At 53.6% G+C, this 18,210-nt stretch overlaps 1 protein-coding gene across 1 annotated transcript in view; it reads right to left on the reverse strand.

Moving 5' to 3' along the window:
• Window positions 1-1,543: 1,543 nt before the first annotated feature.
• The window catches only part of KAT8 (lysine acetyltransferase 8), a 28,689-nt gene continuing 12,022 nt past the window's right edge, over window positions 1,544-18,210 (reverse strand). Inside the window, exons 7-11 of the mRNA XM_090130495.1 lie at window positions 18,068-18,208; window positions 14,609-14,702; window positions 9,302-9,452; window positions 2,560-2,714; window positions 1,544-2,455 (exon numbers count right to left, since the gene is read on the reverse strand). Of these exons, the coding sequence (XP_089986621.1) occupies window positions 2,391-2,455; window positions 2,560-2,714; window positions 9,302-9,452; window positions 14,609-14,702; window positions 18,068-18,208 (606 nt within the window). The 3' untranslated portion in view covers window positions 1,544-2,390. The remainder of the gene's footprint in view (window positions 2,456-2,559; window positions 2,715-9,301; window positions 9,453-14,608; window positions 14,703-18,067; window positions 18,209-18,210) is intronic.

Raw genomic sequence — 18,210 nt, forward strand, 5'->3', positions numbered from 1 at the left:
ACCCATGGGGGATGGTGGCACCCAAGATTGGATCAAGGACTCAGATTTTGGCACCCATGGGGGATGGTGGCACCCAACAGTGGATCCAGGACCCAAATTGTGGCACTGGGAGCCCAAATTTTGGCACCCATGGGGGATGGTGGCACCCAAGAATGGATCCGGGACCCAGATTTTGGCACTGGGAACCCAGATTTTGGCACCCATGGGGGATGGTGGCACCAAAGAATGGATCCAGGACCCAGATTTTGGCACTGGGAACGCAGATTTTGGCACCCATGGGGGATGGTGGCACCCAACAGTGGATCAAGGACCCAAATTGTGGCACTGGGAACCCAAATTTTGGCAGCCATGGGGGATGGTGGCACCCAAGAATGGATCCAGGACTCAGATTTTGGCACAGGGAACCCAGATTTTGGCACCCATGGGGGATGGTGGCACCCAAGAATGGATCCAGGACCCAGATTTTGTCACAGGGAGCCCAAATTTTGGAACCCGCATCGCATGATGGCACCCAGAAACGGCCCAGGGCACCCAATTACGGCACCCAATGTGGATGATGGCACCCAGAAATGGCCCAGGGTGCCCAATTTTGGCACCCAATGTGGATGATGGCACCCAGAAATGGCCCAGGGCACCCAATTACGGCACCCAATGTGGATGATGGCACCCAGAAATGGCCCAGGGCACCCAATTTTGGCACCCAACGTGGATGATGGCACCCAGAAATGGCCCAGGGCACCCAATTACGGCACCCAGTGTTGATGATGGCACCCAGAAATGGCCCAGGGCACCCAATTTTGGCACCCAATGTGGATGATGGCACCCAGAAATGGCCCAGGGCACACCATTACGGCACCCAATGTGGATGATGGCACCCAGAAATGGCCCAGGGCACCCAATTTTGGCACTCAATGTGGATGATGGCACCCAGAAATTGCCCAGGGCACCCAATTTTGGCACTCAATGTGGATGATGGCACCCAGAAATGGCCCAGGGCACCCAATTACGGCACCCAGCGTGGTTGATGGCACCCAAGAAATGGCCCAGGGCACCCAATTACGGCACCCAATGTGGATGATGGCACCCAGAAATGGCCCAGGGCACCCAATTTTGGCACCCAATGTGGATGATGGCACCCAGAAACGGCCCAGGGCACCCAATTACGGCACCCAATGTGGATGATGGCACCCAGAAATGGCCCAGGGCACCCAATTTTGGCAGCCAACGTGGATGATGGCACCCAGAAATGGCTCAGGGCACCCAATTTTGGCACCCAACGTGGATGATGGCACCCAGAAATGGCCCAGGACACCCAATTTTGGCACCCAATGTGGATGATGGCACCTAACTACGGCTCCAGGACCCAAATCGTGGCACTGGGTGATGTCACCCAACCCCCTCCCCCCCCATCCAGTGACCCCAAAAATGCCCCATTTCACCCCAAAAACCACCTCTGGACACCCCCCCCCCCCCACCCATCACAGCCCCCCAAACCGCCTCATTTCACCCCAAAATCAGCCCCAATAAAAACACGGAGCACCTCAACAATTCCACCTTCATCTTTATTGCCGGAACAGCGGGGGGCACCCATGGGTGACGGTGACAACAATGGGTGCTGGGGACGCTGAAAGGTGACACCGTTGGCTGTTGGGGGCACCCATGGGTGACGGTGACACCAATGGGTGTTGGGGACACCTAAAGGTGACACCTGAAGGTGCTGGGGACACACATGGGTGATGGTGACACCCAAAGGTGACACCTGAAGGGGTTGGGGACACCCATGGGTGACAATGACACCAGTGGCTGTTGGGGACACCTAAAGGTGACACCTGAAGGGGTTGGGGACACCCATGGGTGACAATGACACCAGTGGCTGTTGGGGACACCTAAAGGTGACACCTGAAGGTGCTGGTGACACCCATGGGTGACGGTGACGCCCAAAGGTGACACTGAAGGGGTTGGGGACACCCATGGGTGACGGTGACGCCCAAAGGTGACACCTGAAGGTGCTGGTGACACCCATGGGTGATGGTGACACCCAAAGGTGACACCTGAAGGGGTTGGGGACACCCATGGGTGACAATGACACCAGTGGCTGTTGGGGACACCTAAAGGTGACACCTGAAGGGGTTGGGGACACCCATGGGTGACAATGACACCAGTGGCTGTTGGGGACACCTAAAGGTGACACCTGAAGGGGTTGGGGACACCCATGGGTGACGGTGACACCCAAAGGTGACACCTGAAGGTGTTGGGGACACCCATGAGTGATGGTGACGCCCAAAGGTGACACTGAAGGGGTTGGGGACACCCATGGGTGACGGTGACGCCCAAAGGTGACACCTGAAGGTGCTGGTGACACCCATGGGTGACGCTGCCAGCACTGGGTGTCACTTCTTGGCCAGCTTCGCCTGTTTGTGTTTCGGAGGAGCCCAACGGAGACAGATGGAATCAACTGGAGGCCAAAAAACCCCCAAACCCATCATTAGCAGAGACAGAGCACAAACGGGGCGTTAATTAGGTGGGGGGGTTAATGAATTAAGGGCGTTAATTAATTACCGGTGATGGGAGGCTTCTTGTACTGGGCGCTCTTGAGGTGTTCCTCCACCAGTTTGGGGGTGACGCAGATGACGTGCTGCCCCTTCCAGTACTTCACCATGTTGAGCGACTGCAGCGTGCTGATGATGTCCGTCTGCGTGATGCTGGTCATCTGGCTGCAAGGGGGGGGGGGTACTGGTCTTACTGGGAGGGACTGGGAGCTTACTGGTGTGACTGGGAGCTTACTGGTGTGACTGGGAGCTCACTGGTCTTGCTGGAGGCCAACGGAGCTCCTTGGTGGAGATGGAAGCCCTCCAGGAGCTCACGGTCCTGGGCTTCCTGGTGGGGTTGGTGGCATCTCTTGGGGCTTACTGGTCTTACTGGGAGCTTACTGGTCTTACTGGGAGGTACTGGGAGCTTACTGGTCTGACTGGGAGCTTACTGGTGTGACTGGGAGCTCACTGGTCTTGCTGGTGGCCAACGGAGCTCCTTGGTGGAGATGGAAGCCCTCCAGGAGCTCACGGTCCTGGGCTTCCTGGTGGGGTTGGTGGCATCTCTTGGGGCTTACTGGTCTTACTGGGAGCTCACTGGTCTTACTGGGAGCTTACTGGTCTTACTGGGAGGTACTGGGAGCTTACTGGTCATACTGGGAGCTCACTGGTCTTGCTGGTGGCCAACGGAGCTCCTTGGTGGAGATGGAAGCCCTCCAGGAGCTCACGGTCCTGGGCTTCCTGGTGGGGTTGGTGGCATCTCTTGGGCTTACTGGTCTTACTGGGAGGTACTGGGATTACTGGGAGCTTACTGGTCTTACTGGGAGGTACTGGGAGCTTACTGGTGTGACTGGGAGCTCACTGGTCTTGCTGGTGGCCAACGGAGCTCCTTGGTGGAGATGGAAGCCCTCCAGGAGCTCACGGTCCTGGGCTTCATGGTGGGGTTGGTGGCATCTCTTGGGGTCCTCATCTTTACTGGGAGCTTACTGGTCTTACTGGGAGCTTACTGGTCTTACTGGGAGGAACTGGGAGCTTACTGGTGTGACTGGGAGCTCACTGGTCTTGCTGGTGGCCAACAGAGCTCCTTGGTGGAGATGGAAGCCCTCCAGGAGCTCACGGTCCTGGGCTTCCTGGTGGGGTTGGTGGCATCTCTTGGGGCTTACTGGTCTTACTGGGAGCTCACTGGTCTTACTGGGAGCTTACTGGTCTTACTGGGAGGTACTGGGAGCTTACTGGTCATACTGGGAGCTCACTGGTCTTGCTGGTGGCCAACGGAGCTCCTTGGTGGAGATGGAAGCCCTCCAGGAGCTCACGGTCCTGGGCTTCCTGGTGGGGTTGGTGGCATCTCTTGGGCTTACTGGTCTTACTGGGAGGTACTGGGATTACTGGGAGCTTACTGGTCTTACTGGGAGGTACTGGGAGCTTACTGGTGTGACTGGGAGCTCACTGGTCTTGCTGGTGGCCAACGGAGCTCCTTGGTGGAGATGGAAGCCCTCCAGGAGCTCACGGTCCTGGGCTTCATGGTGGGGTTGGTGGCATCTCTTGGGGTCCTCATCTTTACTGGGAGCTTACTGGTCTTACTGGGAGCTTACTGGTCTTACTGGGAGGAACTGGGAGCTTACTGGTGTGACTGGGAGCTCACTGGTCTTGCTGGTGGCCAACAGAGCTCCTTGGTGGAGATGGAAGCCCTCCAGGAGCTCACGGTCCTGGGCTTCCTGGTGGGGTTGGTGGCATCTCTTGGGGCTTACTGGTCTTACTGGGAGCTCACTGGTCTTACTGGGAGCTTACTGGTCTTACTGGGAGGTACTGGGAGCTTACTGGTCATACTGGGAGCTCACTGGTCTTGCTGGTGGCCAACAGAGCTCCTTGGTGGAGATGGAAGCCCTCCAGGAGCTCACGGTCCTGGGCTTCCTGGTGGGGTTGGTGGCATCTCTTGGGCTTACTGGTCTTACTGGGAGGTACTGGGATTACTGGGAGCTTACTGGTCTTACTGGGAGGTACTGGGAGCTTACTGGTGTGACTGGGAGCTCACTGGTCTTGCTGGAGGCCAACGGAGCTCCTTGGTGGAGATGGAAGCCCTCCAGGAGCTCACGGTCCTGGGCTTCCTGGTGGGGTTGGTGGCATCTCTTGGGGCTTACTGGTCTTACTGGGAGCTTACTGGTCTTACTGGGAGGTACTGGGAGCTTACTGGTCTGACTGGGAGCTTACTGGTGGGACTGGGAGCTCACTGGTCTTGCTGGAGGCCAACGGAGCTCCTTGGTGGAGATGGAAGCCCTCCAGGAGCTCACGGTCCTGGGCTTCCTGGTGGGGTTGGTGGCATCTCTTGGGGCTTACTGGTCTTACTGGGAGCTTACTGGTCTTACTGGGAGGTACTGGGAGCTTACTGGTCTGACTGGGAGCTTACTGGTGTGACTGGGAGCTCACTGGTCTTGCTGGTGGCCAACGGAGCTCCTTGGTGGAGATGGAAGCCCTCCAGGAGCTCACGGTCCTGGGCTTCCTGGTGGGGTTGGTGGCATCTCTTGGGCTTACTGGTCTTACTGGGAGGTACTGGGATTACTGGGAGCTTACTGGTCTTACTGGGAGGTACTGGGAGCTTACTGGTGTGACTGGGAGCTTACTGGTCTTGCTGGTGGCCAACGGAGCTCCTTGGTGGAGATGGAAGCCCTCCAGGAGCTCACGGTCCTGGGCTTCCTGGTGGGGTTGGTGGCATCTCTTGGGGTCCTCATCTTTACTGGGAGCTTACTGGTCTTACTGGGAGCTTACTGGTGTGACTGGGAGCTCACTGGTCTTGCTGGTGGCCAACGGAGCTCCTTGGTGGAGATGGAAGCCCTCCAGGAGCTCACGGTCCTGGGCTTCCTGCTGGGGTTGGTGGCATCTCTTGGGGTTTGTCACCTTACTGGGAGCTCACTGGTCATACTGGGAGCTTACTGGTCTTACTGGGAGGTACTGGGAGCTTACTGGTGTGACTGGGAGCTCACTGGTCTTGCTGGTGGCCAACGGAGCTCCTTGGTGGAGATGGAAGCCCTCCAGGAGCTCACGGTCCTGGGCTTCCTGGTGGGGTTGGTGGCATCTCTTGGGGTTTGTCACCTTACTGGGAGCTTACTGGTCTTACTGGGAGCTTACTGGTTTTACTGGGAGCTTACTGGTGTGACTGGGAGCTCACTGGTCTTGCTGGAGGCCAACGGAGCTCCTTGGTGGAGATGGAAGCCCTCCAGGAGCTCACGGTCCTGGGCTTCCTGGTGGGGTTGGTGGCATCTCTTGGGGTTTGTCACCTTACTGGGAGCTTACTGGTTTTACTGGGAGGTACTGGGAGCTTACTGGTGTGACTGGGAGCTCACTGGTCTTGCTGGAGGCCAACGGAGCTCCTTGGTGGAGATGGAAGCCCTCCAGGAGCTCACGGTCCTGGGCTTCCTGCTGGGGTTGGTGGCATCTCTCGGGGCTTACTGGTCTTACTGGGAGCTCACCGGTCTTACTGGGAGCTTACTGGTCTTACTGGGAGGTACTGGGAGCTTACTGGTGTGACTGGGAGCTCACTGGTTTTGCTGGTGGCCAACGGAGCTCCTTGGTGGAGATGGAAGCCCTCCAGGAGCTCACGGTCCTGGGCTTCCTGGTGGGGTTGGTGGCATCTCTTGGGGTTTGTCACCTTACTGGGAGCTCACTGGTCATACTGGGAGCTTACTGGTTTTACTGGGAGCTCACTGGTGTGACTGGGAGCTCACTGGTCTTGCTGGTGGCCAACGGAGCTCCTTGGTGGAGATGGAAGCCCTCCAGGAGCTCACGGTCCTGGGCTTCCTGGTGGGGTTGGTGGCATCTCTTGGGCTTACTGGTCTTACTGGGAGGTACTGGGATTACTGGGAGCTTACTGGTCTTACTGGGAGGTACTGGGAGCTCACTGGTGTGACTGGGAGCTCACTGGTCTTGCTGGTGGGCAACGGAGCTCCTTGGTGGAGATGGAAGCCCTCCAGGAGCTCACGGTCCTGGGCTTTGGGGTTTGTCACCTTACTGGGAGCTCACTGGTCATACTGGGAGCTTACTGGTTTTACTGGGAGCTTACTGGTCTTACTGGGAGGTACTGGGAGCTTACTGGTCTTACTGGGAGCTCACTGGTCTTGCTGGTGGCCAACGGAGCTCCTTGGTGGAGATGGAAGCCCTCCAGGAGCTCACGGTCCTGGGCTTCCTGCTGGGGTTGGTGGCATCTCTCGGGGCTTACTGGTGTGACTGGGAGCTTACTGGTCTTACTGGGAGCTTACTGGTCTTACTGGGAGGTACTGGGAGCTTACTGGTCATACTGGGAGCTCACTGGTCTTGCTGGTGGCCAACGGAGCTCCTTGGTGGAGATGGAAGCCCTCCAGGAGCTCACGGTCCTGGGCTTCCTGGTGGGGTTGGTGGCATCTCTTGGGGTTTGTCACCTTACTGGGAGCTCACTGGTCATACTGGGAGGTACTGGGAGCTTACTGGTTTGACTGGGAGCTTACTGGTGTGACTGGGAGCTCACTGGTCTTGCTGGTGGCCAACGGAGCAACTTGGTGGAGATGGAAGCCCTCCAGGACCTCACGGTCCTGGGCTTCCTGCTGGGGTTGGTGGCATCTCTCGGGGCTTACTGGTCTTACTGGGAGCTTACTGGTCATACTGGGAGGTACTGGGAGCTTACTGGTGTGACTGGAAGCTCACTGGTCTTGCTGGTGGCCAACGGAGCTCCTTGGTGGAGATGGAAGCCCTCCAGGAGCTCACGGTCCTGGGCTTCCTGCTGGGGTTGGTGGCATCTCTTGGGCTTACTGGTCTTACTGGGAGCTTACTGGTCTTACTGGGAGCTTACTGGTCTTACTGGGAGGTACTGGGAGCTTACTGGTCATACTGGGAGCTCACTGGTCTTGCTGGTGGCCAACGGAGCTCCTTGGTGGAGATGGAAGCCCTCCAGGAGCTCACGGTCCTGGGCTTCCTGCTGGGGTTGGTGGCATCTCTTGGGCTTACTGGTCTTACTGGGAGCTCACTGGTCTTACTGGGAGCTTACTGGTCTTACTGGGAGGTACTGGGAGCTTACTGGTGTGACTGGGAGCTTACTGGTGGGACTGGGAGCTCACTGGTCTTGCTGGTGGCCAACGGAGCTCCTTGGTGGAGATGGAAGCCCTCCAGGAGCTCACGGTCCTGGGCTTCCTGGTGGGGTTGGTGGCATCTCTTGGGGTTTGTCACCTTACTGGGAGCTTACTGGTCTTACTGGGAGCTTACTGGTTTTACTGGGAGCTTACTGGTGTGACTGGGAGCTCACTGGTCTTGCTGGTGGCCAACGGAGCTCCTTGGTGGAGATGGAAGCCCTCCAGGAGCTCACGGTCCTGGGCTTCCTGCTGGGGTTGGTGGCATCTCTTGGGGCTTACTGGTCTTACTGGGAGCTCACTGGTCTTACTGGGAGCTTACTGGTCTTACTGGGAGGTACTGGGAGCTTACTGGTGTGACTGGGAGCTCACTGGTCTTGCTGGAGGCCAACGGAGCTCCTTGGTGGAGATGGAAGCCCTCCAGGACCTCATGGTCCTGGGCTTCCTGCTGGGGTTGGTGGCATCTGTTGGGCTTACTGGTCTTACTGGGAGCTTACTGGGATTACTGGGAGGTACTGGGAGCTTACTGGTGTGACTGGGGTCATACTGGGAGCTCATTGGTCCCATACTGGTCCCCTACTGGTGTTAGTGGTCCCATACTGCTGTTACTGGTCCCATACTGGTCCTATATCGGTCCCATACTGGTGCTATTGGTCCCATACTGGTCCCACACTGGTGTTACTGGTCCCATACTGGTCCCATACTGGTGTTTCTGGTCCCATACTTGTCCCATACTGGTGTTACTGGTGCCATACTGGTCTACCTGAGGTCGTTGATGGACAGCATCCATCATACTGGTGTTACTGGTCCCATACTGGTGTTTCTGGTCCCATACTGGTCCCATATCAGTGTTACTGGTCCCATACTGGTGTTTCTTGTCCCATACTGGTCCCATACCGGTGCTACTGGTCCCATACTGGTCCCATACTGGTCCCATACTGGTCCTATACCAGTTTCTTACCAGTGCTACTGGTCCCATTCTGCTCCCATACTGGTCCCATACCGGTGCTACTGGTCCTATACTGGTGTTACTGGTCCCATACTGGTGTTTCTGCTCCCATGCTGTTCCCATACTGGTGTTACTGGTCCCATCCTGGTGTTTCTGGTCCCATACTGGTCCCATACCGGTCCCATACTGGTGCTACTGGTCCCATACTGCTCCCACACTGGTGTTTCTGGTCCCATACTGGTCCCATACTGGTCCCATACTGGTCCCATACCGGTGTTACTGGTCCCATACTGGTGTTACTGGTCCCATACTGGTGTTTCTGGTCCCATACTGCTCCCATACTGGTGTTACTGGTCCCATACCGGTGTTACTGCTCCCATACCGGTGTTACTGGTCCCATACCGGTGTTACTGGTCCCATACTGGTGTTTCTGCTCCCATACTGCTCCCATCCTGGTCCCATACTGGTGTTTCTGGTCCCATACCGGTCCCATACTGGTGTTACTGGTCCCATACTGCTCCCATACTGGTGTTACTGGTCCCATACCGATGTTACTGGTCCCATATCAGTGTTACTGGTCCCATACTGGTGTTACTGGTCCCATACCGATGTTACTGATCCCATACCGATGTTACTGGTCCCATATCAGTGTTACTGGTCCCACACCGGTGTTACTGGTCCCATATCAGTGTTACCGGTGCCATACTGGTGTTACTGGTCCCATACTGGTGTACCTGAGGTCCTTGATGGACAGCGTGCCTCGGAAGTCCCTGAGGATCTCCAGCAGCACCCAGGACCAGTAGCTGCGGTAGCTCAGCTTGCCCAGATCCGACAGCGGCTTTTCGGGGGATCCCACGGTGCTCTCCAGCTTGGACAGCTCGTAACCTAAGGGCGGCCCCAAAACGGCCCCAAATGGCACCAAACGACCCCAAAATGGCCCCAAATGGCACCCAAGTAGATCAAAGTGGGCCCAAATGGCAACAAAATGGCCCCAAATGACCCCAAAATGGCCCCAAACGACCCCAAAGTGGCCCTAAATGGCCCTAAATGGCACCAAATTGGCCCCAAATGACCCCAAAATGGCCCCAAACGACCCCAAAATGGCCCCAAATGGCACCCAAGCAGCTCAAACTGGCCCCAAATGCCACCCAAATGGTCCTAAACGACCCCAAAACGGCCCCAAACGACCCCAAAATGGCCCCAAATGGCTCCCAAGTAGCTCAAAGTGGGCCCAAATGGCACCAAAATGGCCCCAAATGACCCCAAAATGGCCCCAAACGACCCCAAAATGGCCCCAAATGGCAACCAAGTAGCTCAAAGTGGCCCCAAATGGCATCAAAAGACCCCAAAATGGCCCTAAACGGCACCCAAGTAGCTCAAAGTGGCCCCAAATGGCAACAAATGACCCCAAAATGGCCCCAAACAACCACAAAGTGGCCCCAAATGGCCCCCAAGTAGCTCAAAGTGGCCCCAAAAGGCACCCAATTGGTCCCTAATGACCCCAAAATGGCCCCAAGCGACCCCAAAATGGCCCTAAATGGCCCCCAAGTAGCTCAAAGTGGCCCCAAATGGCACCTAATTGGTCCCTAACAACCCCAAAACGGCCCCAAATGACCCCAAAACGGCCCTAAATGGCACCCAAGTAGCTCAAAGTAGCCCCAAATGGCAACAAATGACCCCAAAATGGCCCCAAACGACCTCAAAGTGGCCCCAAATGGCACCCAAGTAGCTCAAAGAGGGCCCAAATGGCAGCAAATGACCCCAAAATGGCCCCAAACTACCTCAAAGTGGCCCTAAATGGCACCCCAAGTAGCTCAAAGTGGACCCAAATGCCACCAAAATGGCCCCAAACGACCCCAAAATGGCCCCAAATGACCCCCAAGTAGCTCACAGTGGGCCCAAACGGGACCCAATTGGTCCCTAACGACCCCAAAATGGCCCCAAACGACCCCAAAATGGCACTAATGGCACCCAAGTAGCTCAAAGTGGGCCCAAATGGCAACAAATGACCCCAAAATGGCCCCAAACGACCTCAAAGTGGCCCTAAATGGCCCCCAAGTAGCTCAAAGTGGACCCAAATGTCACCAAAATGGCCCCAAACGACCCCAAAGTGGCCCCAAATGGCCCCCAAGTAGCTCAAAGTGGCCCCAAAAGGCACCCAATTGGTCCCTAATGACCCCAAAATGGCCCCAAGCGACCCCAAAATGGCCCTAAATGGCCCCCAAGTAGCTCAAAGTGGCCCCAAATGGCACCCAATTGGTCCCTAACAACCCCAAAACGGCCCCAAATGACCCCAAAACGGCCCTAAATGGCACCCAAGTAGCTCAAAGTAGCCCCAAACGACCCCAAAACGGTCCCATATGACCCCAAAAAGGCCCCAAATGGCCCCCAAGTAGCTCAAAGTGAGCCCAAATGGCACCAAAATGGCCCCAAATGACCCCAAAATGGCCCCAAACAACCCCAAAATGGCCCCAAATGGCAACCATGTAGCTCAAAGTGGCCCCAAATGGCAACAAAAGACCCCAAAATGGCCCTAAACGGCACCCAAGTAGCTCAAAGTGGCCCCAAATGGCAACAAATGACCCCAAAATGGCCCCAAACGACCTCAAAGTGGCCCTAAATGGCCCCCAAATAGCTCAAAGTGGACCCAAATGTCACCAAAATGGCCCCAAACGACCCCAAAATGGCCCCAAATGGCCCCAAACAACCCCAAATTGGCCCAAAATGGCCCCATATGACCCCAAAATGGCCCTAAATGACCCCCAAGTAGCTCAAAGTGGGCCCAAATGGCACCCAAATGGCCCCAAATGACCCTAAAATGGCCCCAAACCACCCCAAAATGGCCCCAAATGGCCCTCAAGTAGCTCAAAGTGTCCCCCAATATCACCCAAATGGCCCCAGACGACCCCAAAATGGCCCCAAATGGCCCCCAAGTAGCTCAAAATGGACCCAAATATCACAAAAATGGCCCCTAACGACCCCAAAATGGCCCTAAATGACCCCAAATGGCACCAAACGACCCCAAAATGGCCCTAAATGGCCCCCAAGTAGCTCAAAGAGGCCCCCAATATCACAAAAATGGCCCCCAAATGACCCCCAAATGGCCCCAAAGTGGCCCCAATATGGCACCAAACGACCCCAAAATGGCCCCAAATGGCCCCAAGTAGCTCAAAGTGGCCCCAAATGACCCCAAAATGGCCCCAAACGACCCCAAAGTGGCCCCAAATGGCCCCCAAGTAGCTCAAAATGGACCCAAATATCACAAAAATGGCCCCTAACGACCCCAAAATGGCCCTAAATGACCCCAAATGGCACCAAACGACCCCAAAATGGCCCTAAATGGCCCCCAAGTAGCTCAAAGAGGCCCCCAATATCACAAAAATGGCCCCCAAATGACCCCAAAATGGCCCCAAAGTGGCCCCAATATGGCACCAAACGACCCCAAAATGGCCCCAAATGGCCCCAAGTAGCTCAAAGTGGCCCCAAATGACCCCAAAATGGCCCCAAACGACCCCAAAGTGGCCCCAAATGGCCCCCAAGTAGCTCAAAGTGGCCCCAAATGGTCCCAAATGACCCCAAATTCTCCCCAGTGTCCCCAAATTGTCCCACGTTGTTCCCAAATGTCCCCAAATTGTCCTCAATTGTCTCCAAACGTTCCCAAATTCTCCCCAAATTCTCCTCAAATTGTCCTCAACTGTCCACAAATTGTCACCAAATTGTCCCCAATTGTCACCAAATTGTCCCCAAATGTCCCCAAATTTTCCTCAACTGTCCCCAAATTGTCCCCAAATTGTCCCAAATTGGCCCCAAATGTCCCCAAATTGTCCCAAACATTCCCAAATTGTCCACAAATGTCCCCCAATTTTCCAAAATTCTCCCCAAATTGTCCCCAAATTGTCCCGAAATTGTCCAAAATTCTCCCTACTGTCCCCAAATTGTCCCACCTTGTCCCCAAATGTCCCCAAATTCTCCCCAATTCTCCCCAAATTGTCCCAAACGTCCCCAAATGTCCCCAAATTGTCCTCAATTGTCTCCAAACGTTCCCAAATTCTCCCCAAATTGTCCCCAAATGTCCCCAAATTTTCCTCAACTGTCCCCAAATTGTCCCCAAATGTCCCCAAATTTTCCTCAACTGTCCCCAAATTGTCCCCAAATTGTCCCACGTTGTCCCCCAATTGTCCCCAAATTGTCCAAAATTCTCCCAAACATTCCCAAATTATCCCCAAATTGTCCGAAATTCTCCCCAAATTGTCCCCAAATGTCCCCGAATTGTCCCCAAATGTCCCCAAATTGTCCCCCAATCGTCCCCAAACTCTCCCAAATGTCCCCAAATTGTCCCACGTTGTCCCCAAATTCTCCCCAAATTGTCCAAAATTCTCCCAAACATTCCCAAATTATCCCCAAATTGTCCGAAATTCTCCCCAAATTGTCCCCAAATGTCCCCAAATTTTCCTCAACTGTCCCCAAATTGTCCCAAATTGTCCCAAATGTCCCCAAATTGTCCAAAATTCTCCCCAAATTGTCCCCAAATTTTCCTCAACTGTCCCCAAATTGTCCCCACATGTCCCCAAATTTTCCTCAATTGTCTTCAAATTGTCCCCAACGTTCCCAAATTGTCCTCAATTCTCCACAAATTGTCCGAAATTCTCCCCAAATTGTCCCCAAATGTCCCCAAATTGTCCCCAATTCTCCCCAAATTGTCTCAAATGTTCCCCAATTGTCCCCAAATGTCCCCAAATTGTCCCCAATTGTCCGAAATTCTCCCCAAATTGTCCCCAAATTGTCCAAAATTCTCCCCCAATTGTCCCCAAATGTCCCCAAATTTTCCTCAACTGTCCCCAAATTGTCCCCAAATTGTCCGAAATTCTCCCCAAATTGTCCCCACATGTCCCCAAATTTTCTCAACTCTCCCCAAATTGTCCCCAAATTGTCCCCAAATTCTCCCCAAATTGTCCCCAATTGTCCCAAATGTCCCCAAATTGTCCAAAATTCTCCCCAAATTCTCCCCAAATTTTCCTCAACTGTCCCCAAATTGTCCCAAATTGTCCCCAATTGTCCCCAAATTGTCTCAAATTGTCCAAAATTCTCCCCAAATTGTCCCCAAATTTTCCTCAACTGTCCCAAATTGTCCCCACATGTCCCCAAATTTTCCTCAATTGTCTTCAAATTGTCCCCAACGTTCCCAAATTGTCCTCAATTCTCCACAAATTGTCCGAAATTCTCCCCAAATTGTCCCCAATTCTCCCCAAATTGTCTCAAATGTTCCCCAATTGTCCCCAAATGTCCCCAAATGTCCCCAAATTGTCCCCAATTGTCCGAAATTCTCCCCAAATTGTTCCCAAATTGTCCAAAATTCTCCCCCAATTGTCCCCAAATGTCCCCAAATTTTCCTCAACTGTCCCCAAATTGTCCGAAATTCTCCACAAATTGTCCCCACATGTCCCCAAATTTTCTCAACTCTCCCCAAATTGTCCCCAAATTGTCCCCAAATTCTCCCCAAATGTCCCCAAATTGTCCCAAACATTCCCAAATTGTCCACAAATGTCCCCCAATTTTCCAAAATTCTCCCCAAATTGTCCCCCAAATTGTCCAAAATTCTCCCCAAATTCTCCCCAAATTGTCCTCAACTGTCCACAAATTGTCCGAAATTCTCCCCAAATAGTCCCCAAATGTCCCCAAATTGTCCCCAATTGTCCCCAAATTGTCCCAAACATTCCCAAATTGTCCACAAATGTCCCCAATTTTCCAAAATTCTCCCCAAATTGTCCCCAATTGTTCCCAAATTGTCCAAAATTCTCCCCAAATTCTCCCCAAATTGTCCTCCAATGTCCCCAAATTGTCCCACGTTGTCCCCAAATTGTCCAAAATTCTCCCAAACATTCCCAAATTATCCCCAAATTGTCCAAAATTCTCCCCAAATTGTCCCCAAATGTCCCCAATTGTCCCCCAATTGTCCCCAAATTGTCCCCAATTGTCCCCAAATTGTCCCCAAATTGTCCCCAATTGTCCCCCCAGGCCCCCAGCTGTCCCCCATCACCCACTGAAGGCGATGAGGAACTTCCCGTATCCGCGGCGTTGGTACGGCGGCAGCGTCAGGATGCAGGCGACGTTGTTCCCGTCGGGGGACTCCTTCTCCTGGGGGGGACAACAACGCAACGGGGTGTCACAACAACACAACCACACAACCGGGTGGCAACAACACAACGACACATCCGGGTGGCAACAACACAACGACAAAACCGGGTGACAACAACACAATGCAGTGGCAACAACACAACGACACATCCGGGTGGCAACAACACAACGACAAAACCGGGTGACAACAACACAATGCAGTGGCAACAACACAATGACACATCCGGGTGGCAACAACACAACGACAAAACCGGGTGACAACAACACAATGCAGTGGCAACAACACAATGACACAACCGGGTGACAACAACACAACGACAAAACCAGGTGTCAACAACACAATGACACAACCAGGTGACAACAACACAACGACACATCCGGGTGGCAACAACACAACGACAAAACCGGGTGACAACAACACAATGCAGTGGCAACAACACAACGTGGGGGGGACAACAACGCAACGGGGGGTGACAACAACACAATGTGGGGCTGACAACAACACAACGCAGTGGCAACAACACAATGACACAACCGGGTGACAACAACACAACGACAAAACCAGGTGTCAACAACACAATGACACAACCAGGTGACAACAACACAACGACACATCCGGGTGGCAACAACACAACGACAAAACTGGGTGACAACAACACAATGCAGTGGCAACAACACAACGTGGGGGGGACAACAACGCAACGGGGGGTGACAACAACACAATGTGGGGCTGACAACAACACAACGCGGTGGCAACAACACAATGACACAACTGGGTGACAACAACACAATGCAGTGGCAACAACACAACGTGGGGGGGACAACAACACAACGTGGGGCTGACAACAACACAACGACACAACCGGGTGACAACAACACAACGCAGTGGCAACAACACAAAGACACAACCGGGTGACAACAACACAACAACAAAACCAGGTGACAACAACACAACAACAAAACTGGGTGACAACAACACAATGCAGTGGCAACAACACAACGTGGGGGTGACAACAACACAACGACACAACCGGGTGACAACAACACAACACGGTGACAGCAACACAACAACACAACAACACAACAACACAACAGGGTGACTGCAACACAACGACAGCAACACAGCAACACAACACGGTGACAGCAACACAACAGTGACAGCAACACAACACAACACGCCGACAGCAACACAACAGTGACAGCCACACGACACAATGTCAGCAACACGGCAACACAGCGACACAACACGCTGACAGCAACACAACAACACAACACAGCGACAGCAACACAACACAACATGGTGACAGCAACACAACACGCTGACAGCAACACAGCAACACAACAGGGTGACAACAACACAACAACACAACAGGGTGACTGCAACACAACAACACAACACGGTGACAGCAACACAACAACACAACACAGTGACAGCAACACAGCAACACAACAACACAACACAGTGACAGCAACACAACACAACACGCCGACAGCAACACAACAGTGACAACAACACAACACAATGTCAGCAACACGGCAACACAGCGACACAACACGCTGACAGCAACACAACAACACAACACAGCGACAGCAACACAACACGGTGACAGCAACACAACACGCTGACAGCAACGCAACACGGCGACAGCAACACAGCAACACAACACGGCGACAGCAACACAGCAACACAACACAGTGACAGCAACACAACACGGTGACAGCAACACAACACGGTGACAGCAACACAACAACACAACAGGATGGCAGCAACACAACACAACAGGGTGACAGCAGCACAACACAACAGTGACAGCAACACAGCAACACAACACAGTGACAGCAACACAACACAAAACAGTGACAGCAACACAACACAACACGCTGACAGCAACACAACACAACACGCTGACAGCAACACAACACGGCGACAGCAACACAACACAGTGACAGCAACACAACAACACAACAGGATGGCAGCAACACAACACAACAGGGTGACAGCAACACAACACAACAGTGACAGCAACACAGCAACACAACACAGTGACAGCAACACAACACAGAACAGTGACAGCAACACAACACAACACGCTGACAGCAACACAACACGGCGACAGCAACACAACACAAAACAGTGACAGCAACACAACACAACACGCTGACAGCAACACAACACGGCGACAGCAACACAACACAGTGACAGCAACACAACAACACAACACAGTGACAGCAACACAACAACACAACAGGATGGCAGCAACACAACACAACAGTGACAGCAACACAACACGGTGACAGCAACACAACAGTGACAACAACACAACACAGTGACAGCAACACAACACAACAGTGACAGCAACACAACACAACAGTGACAGCACCACAACAACACAACAGTGACAGCACCACAACACAACAGTGACAGCACCACAACAACACAACAGTGACAGCACCACAACACAGTGACAGCAGCACAACAACACAACGGGGTGACAACAACACAACACAACAGGGTGTCAGCAACACAGCAACACAAGTGACAGCAACACAACAACACAACACAGTGACAGCAACACAACAGTGACAGCAACATAACAACACAACACACTGACTGCAACACAACAGTGACAGCAACACAACACAGTGACAGCAACACAACACAACACGCCGACAGCAACACAACACAGTGACAGCAACACAACAACACAACAGGATGGCAGCAACACAACACAACAGTGACAGCAACACAACACGGCGACAGCAACACAACAGTGACAACAACACAACACAGTGACAGCAACACAACACAACACAGTGACAGCAACACAACAGTGACAGCAACACAACACAACACGGTGACAGCAACACAACAACACAACAACACAACAGGGTGACTGCAACACAACAGTGACAGCAACACAACACAACACGGTGACAGCAACACAACAACACAACAACACAACAGGGTGACTGCAACACAACAGTGACAGCAACACAACACAACAGTGACAGCACCACAACAACACAACAGTGACAGCACCACAACGCAGTGACAGCAGCACAACAACACAACAGTGACAGCACCACAACACAACAGTGACAGCAACACAACACAGTGACAGCAACACAACAGCGACAGCACCGCAACGCAACACGCTGACAGCACCACAACAACACAACAGTGACAGCAACACAACAGTGACAGCAAGACAACACAGTGACAGCAACGCAGCAACACAACACAACAGTGACAGCAACACAACAGCGACAGCACCGCAACGCAACACGCTGACAGCACCACAACAACACAACGAGGTGACAACAACACAACCCGGGGGTGACACCGCCGCCCCCCCAGGGCTCACCTTGGAGAAGTAGCCCACGATGTGCGCCCCCTGGCGGTCCACCTCGGTCAGCAGGTAGAAGACGAAGGGCTCCACGTCGAAGTACAGCGTCTTGTGGTCCAGGAAGAGCTTGGCCAGCAGGCACAGGTTCTGGCAGTAGATCT

This window comes from Phasianus colchicus, chromosome 40 (assembly GCF_987193195.1).
Source record: "Phasianus colchicus chromosome 40, bPhaCol1.hap1.1, whole genome shotgun sequence".
NCBI classification, from domain to species: domain Eukaryota; kingdom Metazoa; phylum Chordata; class Aves; order Galliformes; family Phasianidae; genus Phasianus; species Phasianus colchicus.